A 20,936-nucleotide genomic window follows, 5' to 3' on the forward strand; every position below is an offset into this window, starting at 1 on the left:
GGGCGGGACGGGACGGGACGTCAGCGCGGCCGGAAGCTGCCGGGAGCGCCCTGGTTTGGATCTGCCCGCCGAGCCAGGCCCGAGAGGCGCGGAGGGGACCAGGTGGGAGCCTGGACTGAGTTAAGAGGGAAGCATCTGTATGGGGAGCACGGCTGTACAGGGGATATGGGTGTATAGGGGGTGCGGTTGTACAGGGGGTGTGGCTGTACAGGGGGTATGGCTCTATAGGGGCACAGCTGTACAGGGGTACGGTTGTACAGGGGGTGTGGCTGTATAGGGGGTATGGCTCTATAGGGGCACAGCTGTACAGGGGTACGGTTGTACAGGGGGTGTGGCTGTACAGCCGTGCCCGCTGTACAGAGGGGTGCATGGCTGCACAAGGCATTGCTGGGGGGCCTGCAGTGGTGGTCAGTGCCGAGCTCACCCCGCGCCGTTTCTCTCCCCGCAGCTCCAGCCGGGGCACACCCGGAGCGGGGGGCGATGAGGCGCCTGCCCTGGAGGCGGTCGGTGAGGGGCTGCAGCCCCCAGCCCCAGCGATGTCCCTCCAGCTCCTCGGCCAGCCGCCCGCTGCCACAGGAGCTGAGCCAGAATACGGGCCAGCGGCGCATGAACCCCCTCAACATCCAGATGCTCTCCAGGACCCTCCACGAGCAGATCTTCCGCGGTGCCCAGGTGTGCTACTCGGCGGCGGACGTGCAGCGGAGCGTGGAGCACCTGCAGCGCCACGACCTGTGGGGCAAGGAGACCTCCACGCTGCCCGACGTGGACCTGCGGCTGCCCCGCATGTACGGGGATAACATCGACGAGCACTTTCGCCTCCTGGCACAGAAACAGAGCTTGCCCTACTTGGAGGCGGCCAACGAGCTGCTGCGGTGTGAGCTGCCCCCCCTGCCTACCCAGTGGGCATGGCAGCTGGGCTGGACCCGCTACAGCCCTGACGGGCGAGCAGAGCCTGTGGACTTCCCCGAGGAGCAGGCGATGGTGCTGGATGTGGAGGTGTGCGTGGCTGATGGCCACTGCCCGACGCTGGCTGTGGTGGTCTCGCCAAACGCCTGGTGAGATACGGTGCCAGCAGTGATAAGGGAGTCACAGCATCGGGGGGGACCCAGCTTCGGGAGGATGGGGATGCTCCTGAGTGGAGCCTTTTCTTGCAGTTCCACTGGCTTGTAGGGAAAACACAACGAAGCCCCAGAGCACGGTTCTGGGATGTGGCATGTGTGTCCTGGTTAGCAAGTGTAGCACTCCCCAGGGTGTGTCACCTCTCTCCCACAGGTGGGATCCTACTCAGCACCCCACAGCACAGCAGGTGCTTGTTGTCCCAGGAGCTCCTGCTTTATTTGTTACAGCTGCGTGTCCCCTGCAGGTACTCGTGGTGCAGCAGGCGGCTGCTGGAGCAGCGATACTCCTGGTCCAGCCACCTCACTCTGGCCGACCTCATCCCCATGGAGAGCCCGGCAGGTGCCAGCTGTGCCGGCAAGGAGGACTGGAGGGAGAGAGTGGTGGTGGGGCACAACGTGGCCTTCGACCGGGCATTCATCAAGGAGCAGTACCTTATCCAGGTGAACTGCCGAGCCATTGCTTTATGCCCAGCAGCTGCATTTTCTGACGCAGATAACTGTTTGCATTGGCTCCTGGGGGTTATTTTGCAGATGCTGTTCTGCACAGGTACCCCAGGGTTGTGTTCACTTTGTCCTGCAGAGTACTTTGAGGTTATATCTCTTTAGAGAGAGATACTCTTGCACCCCATAAGGCTGCTGAAGGCTGCTGGAGGCTGCAGGTTGGCAGCTGGGGGTGTGGCAGGAGCCTTTGAGCAGCTGACAGCCCGTGCTGGGGGTGCTCTTGGCTCTCAAAAGATGGATGTGGGAGACAAAGCCTTGTCTTGACAAAAGCAGCTTGAGCAGAGGACTTGCAGCTTCTTCAGCATTTCCCAAACCCTCTCTTTTCTTCCCCCTGTTGTGTCCCAGGGCTCTAAGATGCGTTTCCTGGACACTATGAGCATGCACATGGCCATCTCGGGGCTGACAGGCTTCCAGCGCAGCCTCTGGATGGCTGCCAAGCATGGCAAGAGGAAGGGGATGCAGCAGGTCAAGGAGCACATGAAGAAAACACGCAGCAAAACAGAGGGGCCAGCGGTGAGTGAGGGAGCTGAGCCACTGGCAGTGGCCTGGGCAGGAGGGGGCTGTGTGCTGCTGTAATGGGACCATTTGCTCCTCTGCTGGCAGAATGGGATCTGCTGGAACAGCTTTGCTGAGTGAAGCTCTCCCAGCACCTTCCAGATGAGGTGGCGTTGGTTTAAACTGGAGCAGCAGCATCCTTTATCCCTCCTGATTTCATTCGTGGCCAGTCCTTGTCCCACACTGTCTGACCCCCCATTGTCCATAGATGACTTCGTGGGACTGGGTGCACGTCAGCAGCATCAATAACCTGGTGGATGTGCATGCGCTTTACGTCGGGGGGGAGCCGCTGGAGAAGGAGGCACGGGAGATCTTTGTGAAGGGGACCATGGCTGACATCAGGAGTAACTTCCAGGTGCGGGAGGCCATCCCATCACATCCTGACAGTGGGAGCTGGAGATGGGAGCAGGGTGGTACCAGCTGCTGGGGTAGTTGCTATGACAGCCCCAGTGCCTTGCCCTGTGATGGCAGGGGGGTAGCTTCTTTGCCTGCTCCAACCTGCCACTGTCCCCAGGACCTGATGTCGTACTGTGCCCGTGATGTCCAGGCCACCCATGAGGTGTTTCAGGAGCAGCTGCCACTCTTCATGGAGAGGTGAGAGTTGCTAAGCTCTGACTGATGTTGGCCAAGGGGCTGTGGGCTTAGTGGGCAGCAGGAAGGGTCACAATCCCTCTGGGGATGGGATGTGGCTCCTCTTGTCCGTAGGGTGTCCTGAAGCTCTTTTCAGGACGGATGTCAGACCTCCCCTGTGTAGGTGAGCAGGAATAAACAGCAGTGCAGCATGGCTGGAGGAGGTGAGTAGGTCTCCTGAGGCAGCTCAGAGCGATACAGCTTTGGGGTTGTTACATAGGGTTGTTTTTATGGCAGCAATTGATGCACAGGGCAGGCAGAAGATACAGGGATCCTTGTGGGTTTAGGGGAGGAGCACTGAGGCTCTTGTGTGAGGCTGGGAAACTCTGGGTGAAGACACGTTCATGGTCTGTCGTAGTCTGGTGCTTCCAGGGACAACCTGCTCCATCAGATGTCTAATTCCTCACTGCTTTGGGCTCTAGGTGTCCCCACCCTGTGACATTTGCAGGGATGCTGGAGATGGGGGTGTCCTACCTGCCGGTCAACGGGAACTGGAAGAGGTACCTGGACGATGCTCAGGGCGTCTACGAGGAGCTGCAGAAGGAGATGAAGAAGTCCCTGATGAACCTGGCCAACGATGCCTGCCAGCTGCTGCACGAGCACAGGTACCACGGGCTGGGACTGCAGGTCCTGCTGCTCCCAGGAAGGAGCCCAGATGCCAGATGGTCCTTGTGGGACTGTGGGTGGATGTGAGGGACAGGAGCAAAGCTGTGGTGTGACAGCAGCATGTCATCAGGTACAAGGATGACCCCTGGCTCTGGGATCTCGAGTGGGACACACAGGAGTTTAAACAAAAGAAGAACCCAAAAAAGAAGAAGAAGAAAGATGAGGATGGGAACAGCCAAGTCTCCCTGGCAGCAACAGGTGCAGAAGGCTCAGCGCAGGCGTGGCAGGAGGGTGAGCACAGGTGATCCCTGGGGACAAGGGGTGTTCCAGGGATGCCTTCCCAGGGGTGCCCAGAAAAAGGGACAAGGTTTGTTGGTGCTTCAAGGTGAAACATTGTTGGCCTGTGTCCCCATGCTGGGGCATGTGGTGGGGGGCTGGTTTGAGGTCCCTGTTCCCAGAGGAGTGTCATGGAGGCTCTTTGACAGCCAGTCCTCCTTGTCCCACCAGACCCTGGTCCCCCTGGCGAGGATGAGGAGCTGAAAGTCCCTGCCAGCCAGCTCTGTCTGGAGCGCCTGAAGGAGACAGTCGCACTGCAACCCAAGAGACTCCAGCACCTACCAGGCCACCCGGGGTGAGTTGGGGACCCTGGGTGTCCCCAGGGCTTGCCCTGTGCTTTCTGACCCATCCCTGCTGCTCCCCAGCTGGTACCGCAAGCTGTGCCCGCGCCTGGAGGAGGCGGGGTGGGTGCCCGGACCCAGCCTCATCAGCCTGCAGATGAGGGTGACCCCGAAGCTGATGCGCCTGGCCTGGGACGGTTTCCCTCTCCATTACTCAGACAAGCATGGCTGGGGATACCTGGTGCCAGGACGGCAGGACAATTTGCCAGCAATCCCCTCAGAGATTGATGAGCCTTCCTGCCCATACAGGTGAGAAGGATGTAGTAGCCTACTGAGCTGGGGGATGTTCCGTGGGGGTATTTGGGAGCTCTCTGGGGCTCTGCCCAGGTGGTGCTCCAGAGCCTCAGGCCCCACTGTGGTTGTATGAGCCCTGTCCTCTCCTCTGCCAGGGTGATTGAGAACCTGTACAAGCAGTACTGCCTGGAGAAAGGCAAGGAGCAGCCCCCGGGGCTGGAGGCTGCCATGGAGGACGAGCTGCTGGTGATGGATGGCAGCACAATGTGGCAGAAGGTGAAGGAAGGGATGGAGGGTCCTTTGGGAGTGAGGTGTGGGGCTGTGCTTCTTCCTCTGTGCGTGTGAAAACCAGCCCTGTGTGCAGCTCCAGGCTCTGCATGTAAAAAATTCCCTATAATAAAGGTTACTGGATAATTGGTGTTTGACCTGGCCTCCCCTGTGGTCCCTCTATGCCTCAGGTGGAGGAGCTGAGCCGTGTGGAAGTGGATGCAGAGGAGAAAATGGGCAGGGTGGACCAGAGCTTGGTGCAGGTACGGGGGGTTCCTGTGGGATGGGGTGGTGGATTGGTCCCTCTTTCCTTGATTTCCCCCTCCAGCCATGCCTGAAGGTATTCCTGGCATCACCTCACATTGCTGGTCACAGGAGGAGGTGGATGAGTTGTGCGACAGGCTGGAGATGAGCCAGCCCTCGTACCACCATGGCAACGGTCCCTACAACGATGTCAACATCCCTGGGTGCTGGTTCTTCAAGCTGCCTCACAAGGCAAGTTGGGGCTCCTGTCACTCCAGTGCTGCAGCTCTCCTGGGACCCACGTGATCTCATCCCATGGGATTGGGTGGTGGAAATGCGTGTCTGTAGCTGGCACAGGAGGATGCACAGAGCTTTATTGCTGTGGATTGGTGGTGACTGAGCCCTGACACCTCTTTTCCTGCTAAAGGACGGGAATGAAAACAATGTGGGAAGCCCTTTTGCCAAGGATTTCCTGCCCCAGATGGAGGACGGCACCCTGCGGGCTGCTGTGGGCCGCACCCACGGGACCAGAGCCCTTGAGATTAACAAAATGATCTCATTTTGGAGGAATGCTCACAAGCGGATCAGGTGAGCAGCTGCTTTCACCTTGACATCCCTGTGGGTGGAGGCTGCTTTGTGACCAGGGGAGTTCGTTTTGGTGCATGGGGGGCTCAGCATCTCACCTGCCTTGTGTCTCCTCAGTTCCCAGATAGTGGTGTGGCTGAAGAAGGGAGAGCTGCCTCGTGTGGTGACCAGGTACGGGGAGGAATGCCCCAAATCTGGACTGTTGTTCCCTCTACCCTGTGCCAGGAGGGCTCTCACAGGATGGTGCTCACCCTCACCTCTGTCCCAGGCATCCTGACTATAACGAGGAGGACAATTACGGAGCCATCCTGCCGCAGGTGGTGACCGCAGGCACCATCACCCGCCGGGCGGTGGAGCCCACCTGGCTGACAGCCAGCAATGCCCGGGTATGGCCCTGCTTGGATCCTTATGGGGTGTTTTGAGGTGCCCTCTGTGTGTTTTGGACTGGTGGGAGCTACCTGTGTTGGAAATAGGAGTTGGGGATGGATGCTGGGATTTGAGGTGGCAGGACCAGTGCTGGGGCCCTTCTCTTGCTGATGTGCTGTGAGCTGGGGAGAGGGGAAGGAGTGAGCAGAGGGTCTGGGGCTTCAGGATTCGGTGGAAGGAGAAGAAAACACCAAAGTGCCTGCTTCTGTCCTTCCTCAAGCTCCCCTTCTTTTGTGCTGGAGGGACTGACCAAGTGGGTGATGCCCCATATGTGTGTTAAACCTGGTTTTGACTGAGAGCAAAACTGAGGGGCATGAAGAGTGCTGTGCCAGCACATTGCAGCTGCGGGAGGAACGTTGTGCTGGGGAGGAGGAGAGGGCTGTGCTGAGCTGCATACTGTGTCCTGCAGGCTGACCGGGTGGGCAGTGAGCTGAAAGCCATGGTCCAGGTGCCACCCGGCTACTCCCTGGTGGGCGCAGACGTGGATTCCCAGGAGCTCTGGATAGCCGCCGTCCTTGGCGAGGCACACTTCGCTGGCATGCACGGTGAGCCGGGGCTGTGCCACAGGGGAGCACGTTTGCTGGGTAGTGGGGTGACCTTCCAGTCCTGATCCCGTTTGATGTCCAACCTCTGCTTCCCTCCCACAGGCTGCACAGCCTTCGGCTGGATGACCCTGCAGGGCAAGAAGAGCAATGCCACGGACCTGCACAGCAAGACGGCTGCCACGGTGGGGATCAGCCGGGAGCACGCCAAGGTCTTCAACTACGGGCGCATCTACGGGGCCGGGCAGCCCTTCGCCGAGCGGCTGCTGATGCAGTTCAACCACCGACTGACGCAGCAGCAGGCGCGTGAGAAGGCCCAGCAGATGTACGCGGTCACCAAGGGCATCCGCAGGTGGGTGCTCCCGGGCTGAGCAGGGACAGGGATGGTGGCAGTGTCCCACAGGATCTGGGTTACTTGCTCTTCCCTCCAGGTTTCATCTGTCCGAGGAGGGGGAGTGGCTGGTGAGGCAGCTGGACCTGGCAGTGGACAGGGCGGAGGATGGATCGGTGTCAGCCCAGGATGTCCAGCGACTCCAGAGAGAAGCCATGAAAAGGTGAGATGGTCTGAGCCTGTGTGGCTCTATGGCATCCACTGGGATGTGAGGCAGAGGGAGCTGCAGCCTGACGGGCAGGGGGCAGAGAAGGGAAATGGGGCTGCTGGATAGTCTTGGTGCTCTCTGCTCCTCCAGGGCCAGGGAGGTTTGATCTGGGGGGGGCTCTCAATTTCACCCACTCTCCCAGTGAACAATTAGCAGGGTCTCATCCAGCTGCCTCAAGCCAGGAGGGAGTGTTTGAGGTTCTCAAACAGGGACCTGCAGCCTCCTCCCACACTTCCATCAAACCTTCTCTCTGCCACACAGGTCCCGGAAGAGGGGTAAGTGGAATGTGGTGGGGCACCGAGTGTGGGCTGGAGGCACCGAGTCAGAGATGTTCAACAAGCTGGAGAGCATCGCCTTATCCCCCACCCCACAGACCCCAGTGCTGGGCTGCCACATCAGCAGGGCCCTGGAGCCCGCCGTGGTCAAGGGGGAGGTAAGGATGCCGCTCTGGGCTGCCGAGCGTCGGGCTTTCCTCATCTTCTCCAAGATGGCGATTCCGTGCTCAGCCCTTCTTAGGTACTGGAGACCCAGTAGGCTCTTGTAGCCATTCAGGAAACCCGTTGTCCCTTTATCTCTGTGGGATCAAGAAAACCCAACAACCCTGAATTTAACAGATTTCTCACAGGAGCTGTCCTGTAGGGGGGACCATGCCCTGGACCCAGTGCTCTCTTACTATCCATTTCTGTTTCCTTTCACCAGTTTCTGACCAGCAGAGTGAACTGGGTGGTGCAGAGCTCAGCTGTTGACTACCTGCACCTCATGTTGGTCGCCATGAAGTGGCTCTTCGAGGAGTTCGACATCAAGGGGCGCTTCTGCATCAGCATCCATGATGAGGTGCGTTACCTGGTCCAGCAGCAAGACCGCTACCGGGCAGCCCTGGCCCTGCAGATCACCAACCTCCTCACAAGGTGAGACCTGACAGCTGTGGTGTCTCCTGGGGAGGAGCAGAAGTGCCTCTGGGGTGAGACAGGCAAGTTAAAGGGGCTGGGGTTGGCTGTGCCTACAGCAAACTGGTGCAGAGCAGTTTTCTTCTGCTCAGGGCAAGTTAGCAGCACTGGAGGCTGCAGTTCCTTCATGCGTGACTTAAGGTGGCTGTAAATAGACCTCGGCTTTGATTTCCAGGGATAATATGCTGGCAAGAGGGGGATATCGTCAGCTTTTGGCTCCTGCAGAGATGGGGCCAGTCACTGTGCTCTGTTGGGATGGGAACACATCGCCTCCTGCTCCCTTCTGCTCTGCAGCCATCCTGTGGCAGCAGCCCTCGGGCTTGGCTGAGCAACTGGGAGCCTGAAGCTGTCCCATCCCTCCTTCCCTGCTGCCTTCAGGGGAGAGCAGGGGGCGCGGCTTGTCTCTGCAGTCCCACTGCTTCCCTGCCCCATGCAAAACTAAGCTCAGCCTAGAAAGCTCCTGATCTTAAAGGGTTCCTGTTAATCCGGCTTGCGGCACAGCCAGCTTTGCCAAATCCCCTTCCCAGCATTGTGGGGTTATTTGGTGACACAGGAGCCATCCAAGGCTGAGCTGTTTTCTCCCGTGCGGAGGCAGGGACACCACAAACAGCCTTTCTGTGCCAGTGCAGCAGACACAGCGGGACAGGCACCCTGACGTTCCTGCCTTTGTGCCAGCTCCTGCAAGCACAGGGCTTCCTGCTGGGAAAATCCAGCATCTGCTCTGCCTGCCTGGGAGGATTAGCCAGCAGTGAAGGGCTGGTTTCTTCCTTTCTCCCAAGGAGGCTCCGCTACTTCTGAGGAGGGACTGTTACTCTGTTCTTCCCACACCCACTTTAGCAATATTTGACCCTCCTGCTACCCAGGACTTAAAAAGCACCTTGTCCCCCACCTGCTGAGCGATGTGGGTGCAGAGTGACCTGTGAGGAGTGGCTGGCCACTTTGATGAAGCTGTGGCTGATTGGAACTGGGTGTGACAAGGCCAAGAGTGATGTCCAGCAGCGTCCCACCTGCTGTCTTGTTCTCCCAGGTGCATGTTTGCCTACAAACTGGGCCTCCAGGATCTGCCACAGTCAGTGGCTTTCTTCAGTGCGGTGGACATTGACCAGTGCCTAAGGAAAGAGGTGACCATGAACTGTGTGACGCCCTCAAATCCAATGGGGATGGAGAAGTATGGCATCCCTCAAGGTGAGCATGTCTGTGCAAGCTACACCCTGTAATCCCCTCTGCATGGGCATCCCCAGCTTAGGCAGAGCACTTGGCCTAAGTAGTCACTCCCTGAGGGCTCCTCTGTTCAGCAGAGGCACCTCATGAGCCCCTTGCTTCCTGACCCATCATCTCCTTGCTGTGCAGCAGCTGTTTCCCAGATAAAGGACAAACCTGCCCTCAGATTTGTTCTCTCAGTCATTGCACACATCAGCCACTCCACCCTTGGATAACCTTTATTAGGAGTCTTACAGGCAAAAGGTGCTTTTAGAAACAGGATTTGTGCTCTGTGGGCAAAAAGGGCACTTGCGTTCTCACCAAGAACAAGGCAAATTAAACAAGTGCATCGCAATCAGGGTCAGCAAAAACAAAACAGCAAAAACATAATGGCAAAACCAGCCTGGGCAGAGGAAGCTGTGGCTTCTCACTGCTCAGGAGCTGCACGTGGCAGCTTCAACTCCAAGGTGGAACAGCTTGTGTTCCCAGCTTCCTACTGGTGCTGGTTCTTGTGTTCCCACCACCACCCAAAACAGAAGTTTGAATAAATTTAAGGCTTTCTGTGCTACACGCTCTGAACTAAAGCAAACCATGGCTATCGCTGTCTTATGCTGCAGAGTCTGAGTGTACTGCAGGGAACTGACTGTCCCCTTGTCTTCCAGGGGAAGCACTGGATATATATCAGATAATTGAAATAACCAAAGGTTCGCTGGAGAAGAAGTGATGACGCTAGAGTGCCAGAAGGACAGTTGTCCAGACTGTGTGCCAGAGCCTCGCTGTCCTTTAAGGAGGTCTTTTGGCAGGGACTGATCCCAGTCACTCCATTTCCCTTTTGCTGTAAGAAGGGATGTTCCTGGGGAAGAAGATTTTGGTAGCAGCATATTTGAATAGCAGAGGCGCTTCTGAGGGCAGCGGCCACCTGTAAAACCTGAGACAGGGGCCAGAGTCGCTGCTTGCACTCCCGTGGGCACAAAGGAAGAAGGCATAAGTATTTGACAAGAGAAGCAATAAACCATCATCTCCATACATGCAGCTCTCCAAGACCAAGGTGAATCCACCACAGAACAGGCACTGTGGGAGGAGGCAGCAGCAGCAGCAGCCCCGGTTTATTTTTTTCGCCGTCTCTTCTTTTTGGGTTCCTGGTTCTCATCTGTGTGCTCTGCTGCGCTGCTCTGGAGAGGGGAGGGAGAGAGTAGCAGTACAGACTGTGATTGTTTTTGTGTGATTAGTCTAGGGAATGTTTATCTAAAGCAAGAAACCAGATGTGCTGAAAAGGATTTAGCTCTTTTTTTTTCTCCCTAACTAAATGACATGAATATGGGACTTCTGTCACCCACTGAGACTTTCCCTGTGGGCCAACCCCCTCTTGAATTCATGCTGGAACTTAGATCACAGGCTACCAGTGGCACAGAACAGGGACTGTGTCCTGGGTTTTGGCTTATTGAAACACTCAGGAAAATATGGACAGACACACCAATAAAAACCTGGACAATCAGCAAACAGCTTATTTTTATTATCCAGCACAGGTTATGCTGCCTTCACCAGCACTGTCTAGTAGAGATGGGTCTGAGGAGAATGATGCCTTGCAGAGTTTGCCCTGCCAGGTCTTTATCTACAAAAGTTAATCTGGGTGCAAAACCACTTTGCATCATGCTGCAAAGGCCTGATCCTGGCCAGGCAGTAGGTCCTCAGGGGTAACACTGATAGACCTCTCTGCTTGCTGAGGCAAAGAACAAGGCCTTAAGAGCAGTTTCACTTCCCTAAGACCAGGAACACAGAAAGCTAGTACATGGAAATAAAGGCCACTCAAGGCAGAGGGCTGGGGTATAGGGGTTGACCAGAGTAACTGTTCACTCCTTCCTATTAGCTGAGTATTAAAGTGAGAGCTAACCCAGGGAAGACAGGCTGTCCTAATTTCACACATGCCTGCACAACTCACAAATACAGTTGGCCTCTAAAGAGAGGGAAACCTATCAGTAAAAGCAGCTAAATGAATGCTGACCTGGTCATTGTGTGGCTCATTCTCAGCATCCTCAGTGTTGTGCTCCTGCAGGGCGCTGTCCAGCATGGATGCGTTGATGCGGAAGTCCCGGGAGGTGCTTAACTTCATGTACTGCATCAGGTTCACCTGCAGCAACCAAGGTGAAACCAGGGGCAGAAGACATCAAGCCATTAGCATCTTAGTTTAGTTCTCTACCTTGCCTAGTCTCTTGCACAGCACTGGGACTGAGTCCATCGCAGTAATAATGCAGGACTGAAGCAAAAGGCAGGTGAAAAAGCACCCACTCCCATGCGATCCAGTGGCCCATTTATGTGTTCCTAAAAGCCAAGTGATTGCCAGTTACTCTCACGGTCATGTAGTACCCCATTGTGGTACATTTCATGACACAGACTGGGAGAGAGGGGTGAGGAAAGCTGGCCTGAGGTGTGCACGCTTCTCCTCCACCAGAAACCACACTCTGTAAGGTCACAGGCAGGACTGACATTGACATGGGCTGGTATCAGTATGGCAGCAATTCAGTACTGCTGGGCCAGGAGTGTGGGCAAGGGCTGAAAAGTCCTTACACCTTTCTAATTTGAGCATTATTAAAGGTGGACCAGCTATAGCTCTCCACCATGCCCTCGATCCCACTGTTCCACCGAGTTCAGGTCACAGAAGAGCTCTGCTTTACATTACCTTTGACTTCTTGGAGAGATGGATAAGGAACTTCTCATACTGTTCTATTGCAAAAATCAGGTTTGGGATCGGTTTGGTCTCTCGAAGCACTTTGGCCTGAAATGCAGAGAGGAGTGTGATGGGTCAGATTTAGAAGGGAACAATGGTGTTGTAGCATGACATGAAGACCATGACGTTCCCAGTTTAGACAAGTGTCTTCAGTAGCCTTACTCCTTATCAGTCCTGCCCCAGCAAGCCTTGCCAGCTTTGCTACTAGTTTTAAATTGACTCCCAGGATGGTTCTGCAGTGAGGCTCTCCCATGTGTTGCTCTGTACTCTGCCTGCAGTCCAGAGCCCTTGATATTCCTGAGAGCAATGGGAGCAGCAGTTCCTCTGCTCCAGCTCTCCCAAGGCATCACAAGCACAGGCTGTCCAGGCAAGGAGCACACTGACGTTTCACCACATTGTTGTCCTGTTTATTTACCACTACTGGTATTTGTTCCCCATGGTGACAGAGTGGTAAAGGATACGCAGCATTTCAGCCCGTTTCCATACACTCAGGGAAGAGCTGGGAAGATCATGCTTGTGGCTTTTAAACCCTTAACATCACAGGAATGTCTGGGACAGCTGATGAGATGGAGGAGATGCTGTCTGGGAGCACAAACAAAGGACATCAAGGACCAGGAACCTGCCAGCCTGCTCGCTTGCTCCCAACCAAATAATCCAGCCATTTTCAACTGCTTTACTTTAGTGGAATCCATTCCTTCATTTTTAAATGTACTGATAAAATGAAGAAACACTTAAAGAGAATGCAATAGTGGTTCAAATAAATTAGCCCATATCTGTAATTTCATAGCTTACCCCAAATGTTAAAAATACCATAGAACACAAGACTATCCAGATTGACCTTTCCTTCATGTCTGTGAGCTTTTAGGCTGCATTTAGTGAAGGTGGCTTTTTCATTGTGGTTTTTTGGTTGAATTTTGTCTTTGCTTTTTTAGACTTCTCTGAAGTTACAGTAGATTAAATTTGATTTTTACTTAAAGGCCCAAATGACAGTTTGTCCCTGGTGATCTGTAAGAAGCCACCAGGTAACACAAGCCTCAAGGTATGATTCCAAGTTCAACTACAGCCCATGTTCTGACAGAGCGAGTCAGTCTTACCATGACTGTGGAGACTGCAGCAGCTTCATCCTCTTTCTTCTTCTTTTTCTTCTCTTCCATAAAGCTTAAGCTCTCACTGTGGATGTTCTGAAGGAGGATGCCAAAAGATCTGTCATTACAGGGTTAGCAGGGAAGAAAGGCCAGCTCAGTAAAGCCAGAGAAGTCCTTGCTCTGGCCAGCTAACAGCATTACCAGCTACATGACAGAAAGGTAGCGATACAAGAATGGAATTCAGTAAACACCAAAAAAAAAAATAAGGAAAGAAAAACTAATTTTGTAATTTATACATTCTGAAATATGCATGTGTGAGAAGTCCTCAGCAGTGACAGCTCTGCACACCACGACACCTTCCCCAATATGTTGTTCAATTCCTGTGGTCCTCACACGAGTACCCAGCTCCTCTCCAGGCAGATAAATCCCAGCTTCAGCACTGCAGTCTTTGGCACCCACATTACTTCACACTGTGATGACTGCAGTGTTGTTGACCTTTATTTGCCATTGTGGTTAACAGCAGTATTAATCTCATCCAAAAAAACCCACATGAACACAGGGGAAAAAAAAAAAAACAACTGAAAACCAGCTCCTTCCCTGCTCAAGCAGAAATCAGCATGCTCAGTCCCACTGGTGCTGAAATGTCTTATACTATTATTTGACATAGTAAAGCTTGAACTATAAGAAACTCAACTCATGTCAGGAAGATTAATAATCCCCAAAGGTGCCCATGTACTGCAGCTGATACACCACTCAGCATGAGATAGACTGACTGTGATTTTGCCAGTTAATTTAGGCCTTACCTGTACATAAGTAATGAATGAGTAACACTGTGGGGTCAAATGGGAACCTGAGAGCTTCACCTGCAAAGCAGCAGAGAGGTTGGTGTTACTCCTAACTCGAGGCAAGGAGCCATTTCCTCCAGCAATTTGCTCACACTCACCAGCTTTTCCAGCCTTCCTGGAATCGTATTCGAGGTGCTGCGGCAAGCTTGGATATACTGCAAGAAAAACATGAGTTTCTTCTAGGTATGCTGTTCTCATCCTGTATCCAGGCAGAGCTCAAAGCAGCTCATCCAACAGCGCAGTGGGGAGGGCAGGATTTGCAACAACTGTCCCCCACAGTGGCTTGCTATATCACATGTCTGCATTCCAGAGCTGTGAGAGAAGAGCTCTGGGGCATTCACCACTTTGTCTCAAAGGAGCTCCGCTGGCCTGCTTTCATGGCCCTGTTCCCTCAGGTCCTGCCTCAGGCCTTTAATGGGAATGAGTGGCAAGGGCAGGATTGACGAGTACCGTGAGAACACTGTTAGTGCTGTTCATTCTGGCACAGACCTGCACAAAGGAACCCACAAAATATACTGGAAAAAGCCACTCCAAGCCATGGAAAGCCAAGTTGAGCTGGAGAGAAGCTTCCCCTTATCTCCACTGGTACAACTATCCCTGCTCAGAAAGGTCACAAAAATGAGGGCATGAAAGCCAACAGAATAAGGGCTCAGCTCCTGCAAGAGATCAACAGCCCAGTTCTGAGTGTAGCTGCTGAGGTCACTGTGAGCTTGCTGCAGCAGATGGGAAGAAAGCTTTTAGCTCATAGCCAGCTCACTGTCAGAGGAGCACACTCACATGTTTGATGAGGGAGGTGAGAATTGTATATGTCTTGCTGAGGCTTCTCAGCAGTGTGTCCACACAGCTCCCTGCTGGGAGTGCAGTCTGCACCAGCTCATGATAGACTGTCAGCAGAGTTCCCAGCTGCAGAATTACACCTTTCTCCAGAGCCTGGGTTTGGTTTGATGGCTGAGAAGGATCTTCTAGAAGAAAGAGATGAATGCTTGGTGAATGTGTGTCTAATGAATCCTTTTGTGCAGGTGGGAGGCACAAAAGGCCCTCTTTGTGTCCAATGCACAAAGCACCCATGTGGCACAGGGATCACTGGAGGGATTTTGTGACAACGCCCCTTATCTTACATTGTTCATGTAGAACCAGCTTGAAGGAGAGTTTAACCTGCCCTCAGATGATGCTGTCTTAAAATCCCAAGATACCTTTTTTCCCCCTCTGTCTTCATCTGGTTTTGACAAAACATGTAACATTAATAATTGCACTTTTATTACCTGATGTGTTGGACCCCAGACTGGTGAGTTTCTTGATAAGCCAATCCACCTCTTCAAGGACCTTATCCACCTGACCCAGAACCAGCAGCTAAGACAGAAACACCAAAAACAAAACAGGTTTTTGGAGGAGTTTGGCACAACAGGAACCTGCAAGCTGTTTGTCACACCTTATCCCTGGACTCTACATATTGTTCCACACACAGTATTTTGACTCACACAGACAGTGGGGGCTGCAGTCTTGGCATTCACTATGGCAAAATGGCACCGACTCTCCACTTCTATGTCCTGGCCAGAGGAGAGAAAACAAATTCTGGTGAATAAAACTCCAGCTGCTGTCACACGGTTTATACCAGAGATGCACTCAATTCTGCCCTGACAGCACTATGTGATGAAGGGCTAGGCTGCTTCTGCATCACACCTGATCTATGTCTCCCAGGCAAGCGTGGATGTCTTGTGCAAGTTCCCGCAGGAGACTGACCGGGCTCTTGTAGAGAACGTGGACACTGAAGAGCAGAGACAGCAAACCCTTGCAGCAAGAGATATCCTCTGTGGGGAAGAGAAAACAACACATTATCAGGCGCAGAGCTCCCCCAGCTACTTAGGAACACCAGACATCCAGCGAGGGGAAGTCTCAGATTCAGTGCGGATTTAACCAAAATGATCCACAGTAGGTTAAAATCCTAACAAAATACTGCAGTTACAGCAGCAGAGTTCAAAACATCAGGCATCACATGTAATAGTGCAAGGGGAAGTGTGGCTCACTGGAGCCCTCAGCTCACAGAAAAATTGTGACCAAAAGCACTGAGGAAGTGCAATACAAACTCTGACAAGAATACTATCTTTCCAGAGTATAAATCCCGAATTGAGCCTAAATAACAAGGGAGAAAATTCAGGTAAGTGAGTGGCTTCCTTTTCTTCAGCAACTAATAGTTTTAGTTCTTTCTCTAAGATTTGTGCTAATAACCACAATGTCATGGCAATCTGCCACAGAATGGGACATGAATGTATCTTAAAGAGGTAAAACCAGGACAGACAACAGCAGAGCATCTAAGGGTCTAATATCAGACCTGACACATCACATCTAAACATACTCCCCAAAGCTTACTTACCAAGAGCATTTTCTTTGCAAACTTTGACCGTCCAAGTCAGGAATTGAAGGAACTACAGAAAAAGAGAAAAGATATCATGACTTCGAAACAGAATTCAAAGCACAATACTACTACTACTGCTACTACTAAAAATTCAAGACAATGAATCACAGCAAAAGAAAATGAGTGAAGTCCCCCCTCCTGGCAGAAGGCACCCAGCTGTGCTCTATGAAGTTCCACAACAGACACTTAAACTACTAACAAGTGAAAAGCTGAGATCCAGGATGGGAATGGCGATACATTCCCTTGGACAAAGTAACAGCTCCATTTAATTTAAGGTAAATGATGACTCCAGACTTCTGGCACACTTAGTGCAGTTCCTAGCTTGTAAAATTCGGGCACTTTAGAAAATGACTCCTTGCATGGAAGGAATTAGGCACTCAGCCAGTTTGGACTGGACACAAGTCTGCTGGCCTTTTTTGCCTCTATTCCCATGTGGAGACAAGACTACAACTAGGCTCTGTTAGGAGTCCCTGCTCAGGCAAACAAATCACTCAGGTGCCCAAAGCCATGACCAGAAGATGCAGCAGTGGGATCAGAAGAAAACTTGCTCTTAACTGTCCTTGCAGGAGTGTGACAGTAGAACCCTTGAGAACGTAACAAAACTGTTCTTTCGACACATGTGCCTGTAGATTCCAACCCAACCTGATAATCTCCTTCCCACACCTGCAGCTACAACATCCATCCCTGCAACCACATGAAGGCTGTGAAGTACCTGCTGCGAGGCCGGATCCAGGAGTTTGGACAATGTGGAGAGAACTGTGATGAGTGACTGCGTTTCCTTGGCATTGAAGTCATCCTCAGCACTGCTGAGCTGGTTCACCAGGGACCTCTGGTCATAGGAAGGAAAACAGTCCCTGAGTGTGCACATGTGTTGGAGAAGCAAATAACCAGAAGTTGCAGCAGATAAAGGGATCAGCAGCGAGGAGAATAACAAAGAGTATAAAAAGAGGAGTCTTCTAAAGAGCAGGTACTGCTTTTTGTTAGGAGTGCTTACACAGAGGCTGCTTATGACTCAGTATGACTTTTACAATACTCAGATAAGTTTATGCTGCACTGAAGAACCTATAGTTCTGTAAATACATAAGCACTTCCATCCAGCTCTGCACAGCACCCTGAAAAAGCTTTTCTTAGGGATCAGAAACTTTTCTGTACTGGTAATGAATCAGTGCCACAGTTGCTATCACATACTCAACCCTGTGGTCAAGCAAAAGAGAGCTAGCAGTGCTTTCTGCCAGGATTCCAAGTGCTTTGGAACACTTGCAGCACACAGTGGTACTTACCTGAAACTGTCGGATCTGGAAGGCAGCTTTCTCCGTGACATTAATATCCGCTTCTTCTGCGTCACCATCAGTAATATCTGGCAGAGACAGAGAGGTGCAGAAAAAAAGCTAAATGCCAAGAGCAGAATACAGGATTTATTTCCAAAAGTGGGAAAGACTGCAACTGCTCACAGCTAGAGGAGGAATACAGACTGCAGAACCGTGGTGAGCGGGGAAATGTGTTAAAGGCAAACTTCAAATAGATGAATGTTATATCAGACCCCAACTATCCTCTGCTGACAGACTTAGAGCTCTATAAAAGCAGGTAAAGATATCTCTGGAATTTGTGTCTGGTGTGACACAAATGCTATGAAGCCCACCTTATTACTGACACACAAGGACCAGACCCCTCTCTCCCTTGTTATGGATAAAGGCTGCTAAGTCCCTACCTGCCCACACATGGGCTGGAACATGGAGGTCAGAAACCAGAGCAGAACTGTACTATGTGCCTACCCAGGGCTTGCAGAAACTGGGGAATCCTGGCAGTGTACAGGATCTGCACCGTGTTGAAGATCCGCAGCAAACCCTCCAAGCACAGGAGTGAAATGCTTTTTCCCTTCTTCTTCCCTGATTCTTCAACAACAGTGGGAATTGAAGTGTACCTCCAGAGCAGAACCCTGTGGGATGAGAGATGAGATTTAGTCCAGTAAAGCTGGATGCACAGGGCAAGAACTAGATTCTACTCTTAGGATTGTATTTTTAATATAACTAAATTGGAAGGTCTTTTTTCTATAGGAAAGTGGTGGGAGAAGAGATCTGGTTTTAAAATTTTATTTCAATGTCAGCAAAACAGCTACTGCATTCTTTCTGCACAGTTAAATAATTTAATTCTTTCCAGGTGCCAAGGGACCTTCCAATCCCATTTTGAGTCCATCTTTATACACTCATTTCTTCCATCCAGCTTTCTTTCTTTCTCAGGCTACCCAAACCCTGACCACTGGTGTCAAATCTGCCAGTGACAAAAAGAGCTTTTCTTTTGGCAGTTTGGATCTATGAAATGTCAGAATTCACTACAGGGCTGTCTATAAATAAAATCAGAAATGTAAAGGCAGGCAAAATAAAAAGCTGTGAGGAAAGCAAAATTGTTTGGCCCAAAGGAGACTTTTCTATTTGTAGGCAAACATCTTTTTCCTGCTCCCCTAAGACCACTTCTTCCCTTTTTTGTTCCCTCTCCTTTCTTCTCATTAGTTCTGTCGCCTGCACAGATGATCTTATTCTATTTCAATGTCCAATCACGCAAAACATGTAGCTCACATGTAGTCCTAATGACTGCAACAAAAATAGCCTCTATTATTTGGGGCGAGACACAAAACCGGCATTATGCATGGCAGGGGTAATTTGCATTTTGTGCTCTCTGCTGACTGGGCTCTGAAAAGACCCCATGCAGATATGACCTAGATTCCAAAAGACATTTACATGGTTCACATTCTTGGATTTCCAAAGGATTAGATGCATGAATGTCTTCCAGCATCTTGCAGAAGTCCTACAAAAAATGTTTTCTAAAGCTTGTGTCCCTCATACATCTGTTTTGTACTGTAGCTCGAAGTGAATTTAAACTTCACTGCATTCCAGAGGCCTCAAGAATTCAGCCCGTAATCATCCTACCTTCTCTGTGACAATGAGTGATGAGCCAAAAGTCAGAGAGGGGCTGAAAATGAGAGTTTGATGGTGCTTGGTTCTTCCAGGCCAAGTACCATTATTAGAGCTGTATCACTCACTCTGGCACAGAAACCATAGTGCCTCCACTTGATTTCTCAGGAGCAAAGAAAGGCAATGACCTCAACCCGGGAACAATAACTGTTTGAAACAGTTATGGACTGCATTCTTCTTTCAAAACCCCGAGAATCAAAAATCCCCAAAATGCATTGCTGACGTCTCCGCCTGCCACAGTGACTCACTGCGTGATTTTGCAGAGGTTCTGAAACATCTTCTCCAGATTTTGTCCGTCTGGTCCATCAGTTTGTCCCGTCTCCTCCAGCTGCTGCACCTTCTGCAGAGCTACACTGACAGCATAGCGCAGGAACTCTGTGCTGGAGCGCAGAACTGCCAGGCTCTCCTCATGGCTTTGGGCATTGTCCCTGAGGAACCAAGAGCACTGTCAGAGAATTGAAGATGCACAATAAAAGCTCGGGAATGGCCTACGAGATTCAAAATCCAAATATTTGGATTTACAAATATTTACAAATAAAATCATTGGCTGAACTCAGGGTGGAAGGTGTGCTTTGGTAGCTTGTAGTGAACACTTGGAGGGCACAGTTCCACCAGCCTTTCCAAATACACTAACAGACATGGTTTGAATTGATGTCTGGCTCTGCTCCACAGAGGGCTGGACACTTTCTCACCTGAATAGAGCTGTGAGCAGAGTGGATACAAAACCCATGGACAGGAAGCTCCGTGCTGTTTTGTTGCCCAAGGCAGATTTGTTCTTTCCAGCTTTCTCCTTCAGGATTTCAGAGAGTTTGTTGTAACATGTAAACAGGCCTAGGACATCCTCAAACTTGTTTTTACTGCAATGAAGTAGTAGAAACCATTAATAGAGAAAATGCAGTCTTGGAGTTTCCCGTTTGAAGCTTCAGTTGCCAAATTAAACAATGACACTCCCTAAATGATGAAACAATGACATATGACATCTTCCCACCTCCCTAACAGTGTATACATCATCCATTCCTCCTCGACCTGTTCTTCTACAAAATGTCAGATCCCATCTCCCACATCACATGACATTCAAAAGGAAAACACTCCCCAAGGCTCTGTGAGTGGCTGTGCCACAAGGCACTCACACTCAGAAAACATCACTGATTCTGTCTTTGCACTACCACCCCGTGCCTGCAATGAGGCTGTACTCCAAAGAGATGGGCAAACAGTAGCACAGCTAGTGCTGGAGGGTAAGATTTGATGTTTTACCTGAAATTCCCAATGTTGAAATTGTACTCAATCAGAACCTCACAAATTCCCATCACCTGAATAGCATAGATGTTGTTTTTCACACCAACACCAGAAGACAGAGAAAAATCTGCCGATTTATCCTAAGAGGCAAAGGAAACAAGTGAAAAATCTTTTCAAAACCTGACAAGAGCTCAGCATCTTCTTCCACTGAGTCAAACTGAAAATTTGATTTACCAGTTCAAAGTCTTCCAACTCGCTCTTGATCATTCGTCGTGTGACAGATTCGAGCATCTCTTCAAAGTTTTGCTCAAATCCCACATCCTCCTCCTCCTCATCGTCATCCTCAGATCCTTGGCACAGATTCACAGTGCTCTTATACCAGGCGAGACAGTGCTGGATACAGCAGAGCAGATGAGCCTGAAGGAAACAGCCACAGTCACACTCAGCCTGCAAGCTGGAGGTCACTGGTAGAGGTGGACATGGGCCAGACTATTATAGTTGGATGCAAAGAGCTGTAGCTGCCTTCAGAGCTG

The 20,936-nt window shown here is 51.4% G+C and overlaps 2 protein-coding genes across 3 annotated transcripts in view; one reads left to right on the top strand and one right to left on the bottom strand.

The window, feature by feature from the left end:
* Positions 1-10,630, top strand: POLG (DNA polymerase gamma, catalytic subunit). Of its 2 annotated transcripts, none has more exons than XM_064669001.1 (23): positions 1-102; positions 449-1,055; positions 1,364-1,559; positions 1,965-2,132; positions 2,383-2,529; positions 2,689-2,768; positions 3,227-3,409; positions 3,541-3,701; positions 3,918-4,041; positions 4,112-4,336; positions 4,477-4,597; positions 4,780-4,851; positions 4,964-5,083; positions 5,259-5,419; positions 5,534-5,587; positions 5,685-5,802; positions 6,252-6,387; positions 6,490-6,736; positions 6,816-6,938; positions 7,245-7,416; positions 7,683-7,891; positions 8,958-9,115; positions 9,793-10,630. In XM_064669001.1, exons 2-23 carry the CDS (start codon positions 481-483, stop codon positions 9,852-9,854), a joined length of 3,612 nt encoding a protein of 1,203 aa, XP_064525071.1. In that variant the 5' UTR covers positions 1-102; positions 449-480; the 3' UTR covers positions 9,855-10,630. The 2 variants fall into 2 exon arrangements, with proteins under 2 accessions (XP_064525071.1, XP_064525070.1); XM_064669000.1 differs by lacking the exon at positions 1-102 and adding an exon at positions 153-169 and having other exon boundaries at positions 455-1,055.
* FANCI (FA complementation group I) overlaps positions 9,352-20,936 on the bottom strand; it is a 24,481-nt gene continuing 12,896 nt past the window's right edge. The window contains exons 20-37 of the mRNA XM_064668999.1: positions 20,638-20,820; positions 20,422-20,543; positions 19,860-20,024; positions 19,416-19,595; positions 17,971-18,134; positions 17,479-17,555; positions 16,911-17,027; positions 16,157-16,208; positions 15,466-15,593; positions 15,264-15,332; positions 15,048-15,135; positions 14,563-14,747; positions 13,884-13,940; positions 13,744-13,803; positions 12,950-13,036; positions 11,808-11,903; positions 11,133-11,258; positions 9,352-10,302 (exon numbers count right to left, since the gene is read on the bottom strand). Coding sequence (XP_064525069.1) covers positions 10,237-10,302; positions 11,133-11,258; positions 11,808-11,903; positions 12,950-13,036; positions 13,744-13,803; positions 13,884-13,940; positions 14,563-14,747; positions 15,048-15,135; positions 15,264-15,332; positions 15,466-15,593; positions 16,157-16,208; positions 16,911-17,027; positions 17,479-17,555; positions 17,971-18,134; positions 19,416-19,595; positions 19,860-20,024; positions 20,422-20,543; positions 20,638-20,820 — 2,022 coding nt within the window. The 3' untranslated portion in view covers positions 9,352-10,236. The remainder of the gene's footprint in view (positions 10,303-11,132; positions 11,259-11,807; positions 11,904-12,949; positions 13,037-13,743; positions 13,804-13,883; positions 13,941-14,562; positions 14,748-15,047; positions 15,136-15,263; positions 15,333-15,465; positions 15,594-16,156; positions 16,209-16,910; positions 17,028-17,478; positions 17,556-17,970; positions 18,135-19,415; positions 19,596-19,859; positions 20,025-20,421; positions 20,544-20,637; positions 20,821-20,936) is intronic.

This window comes from Pseudopipra pipra, chromosome 12 (genome assembly GCF_036250125.1).
Source record: "Pseudopipra pipra isolate bDixPip1 chromosome 12, bDixPip1.hap1, whole genome shotgun sequence".
NCBI classification, from domain to species: Eukaryota; Metazoa; Chordata; class Aves; order Passeriformes; family Pipridae; genus Pseudopipra; species Pseudopipra pipra.

Excerpts from the sequence above, each read along its gene's own strand:
- POLG (XM_064669000.1), top strand. Across the intron at positions 2,769-3,226 it reads CTGCCACTCTTCATGGAGAG|GTGTCCCCACCCTGTGACAT; the intron begins GTGAGAGTTGCT and ends TTTGGGCTCTAG. Across the intron at positions 7,417-7,682 it reads CCGCCGTGGTCAAGGGGGAG|TTTCTGACCAGCAGAGTGAA; the intron begins GTAAGGATGCCG and ends TCCTTTCACCAG.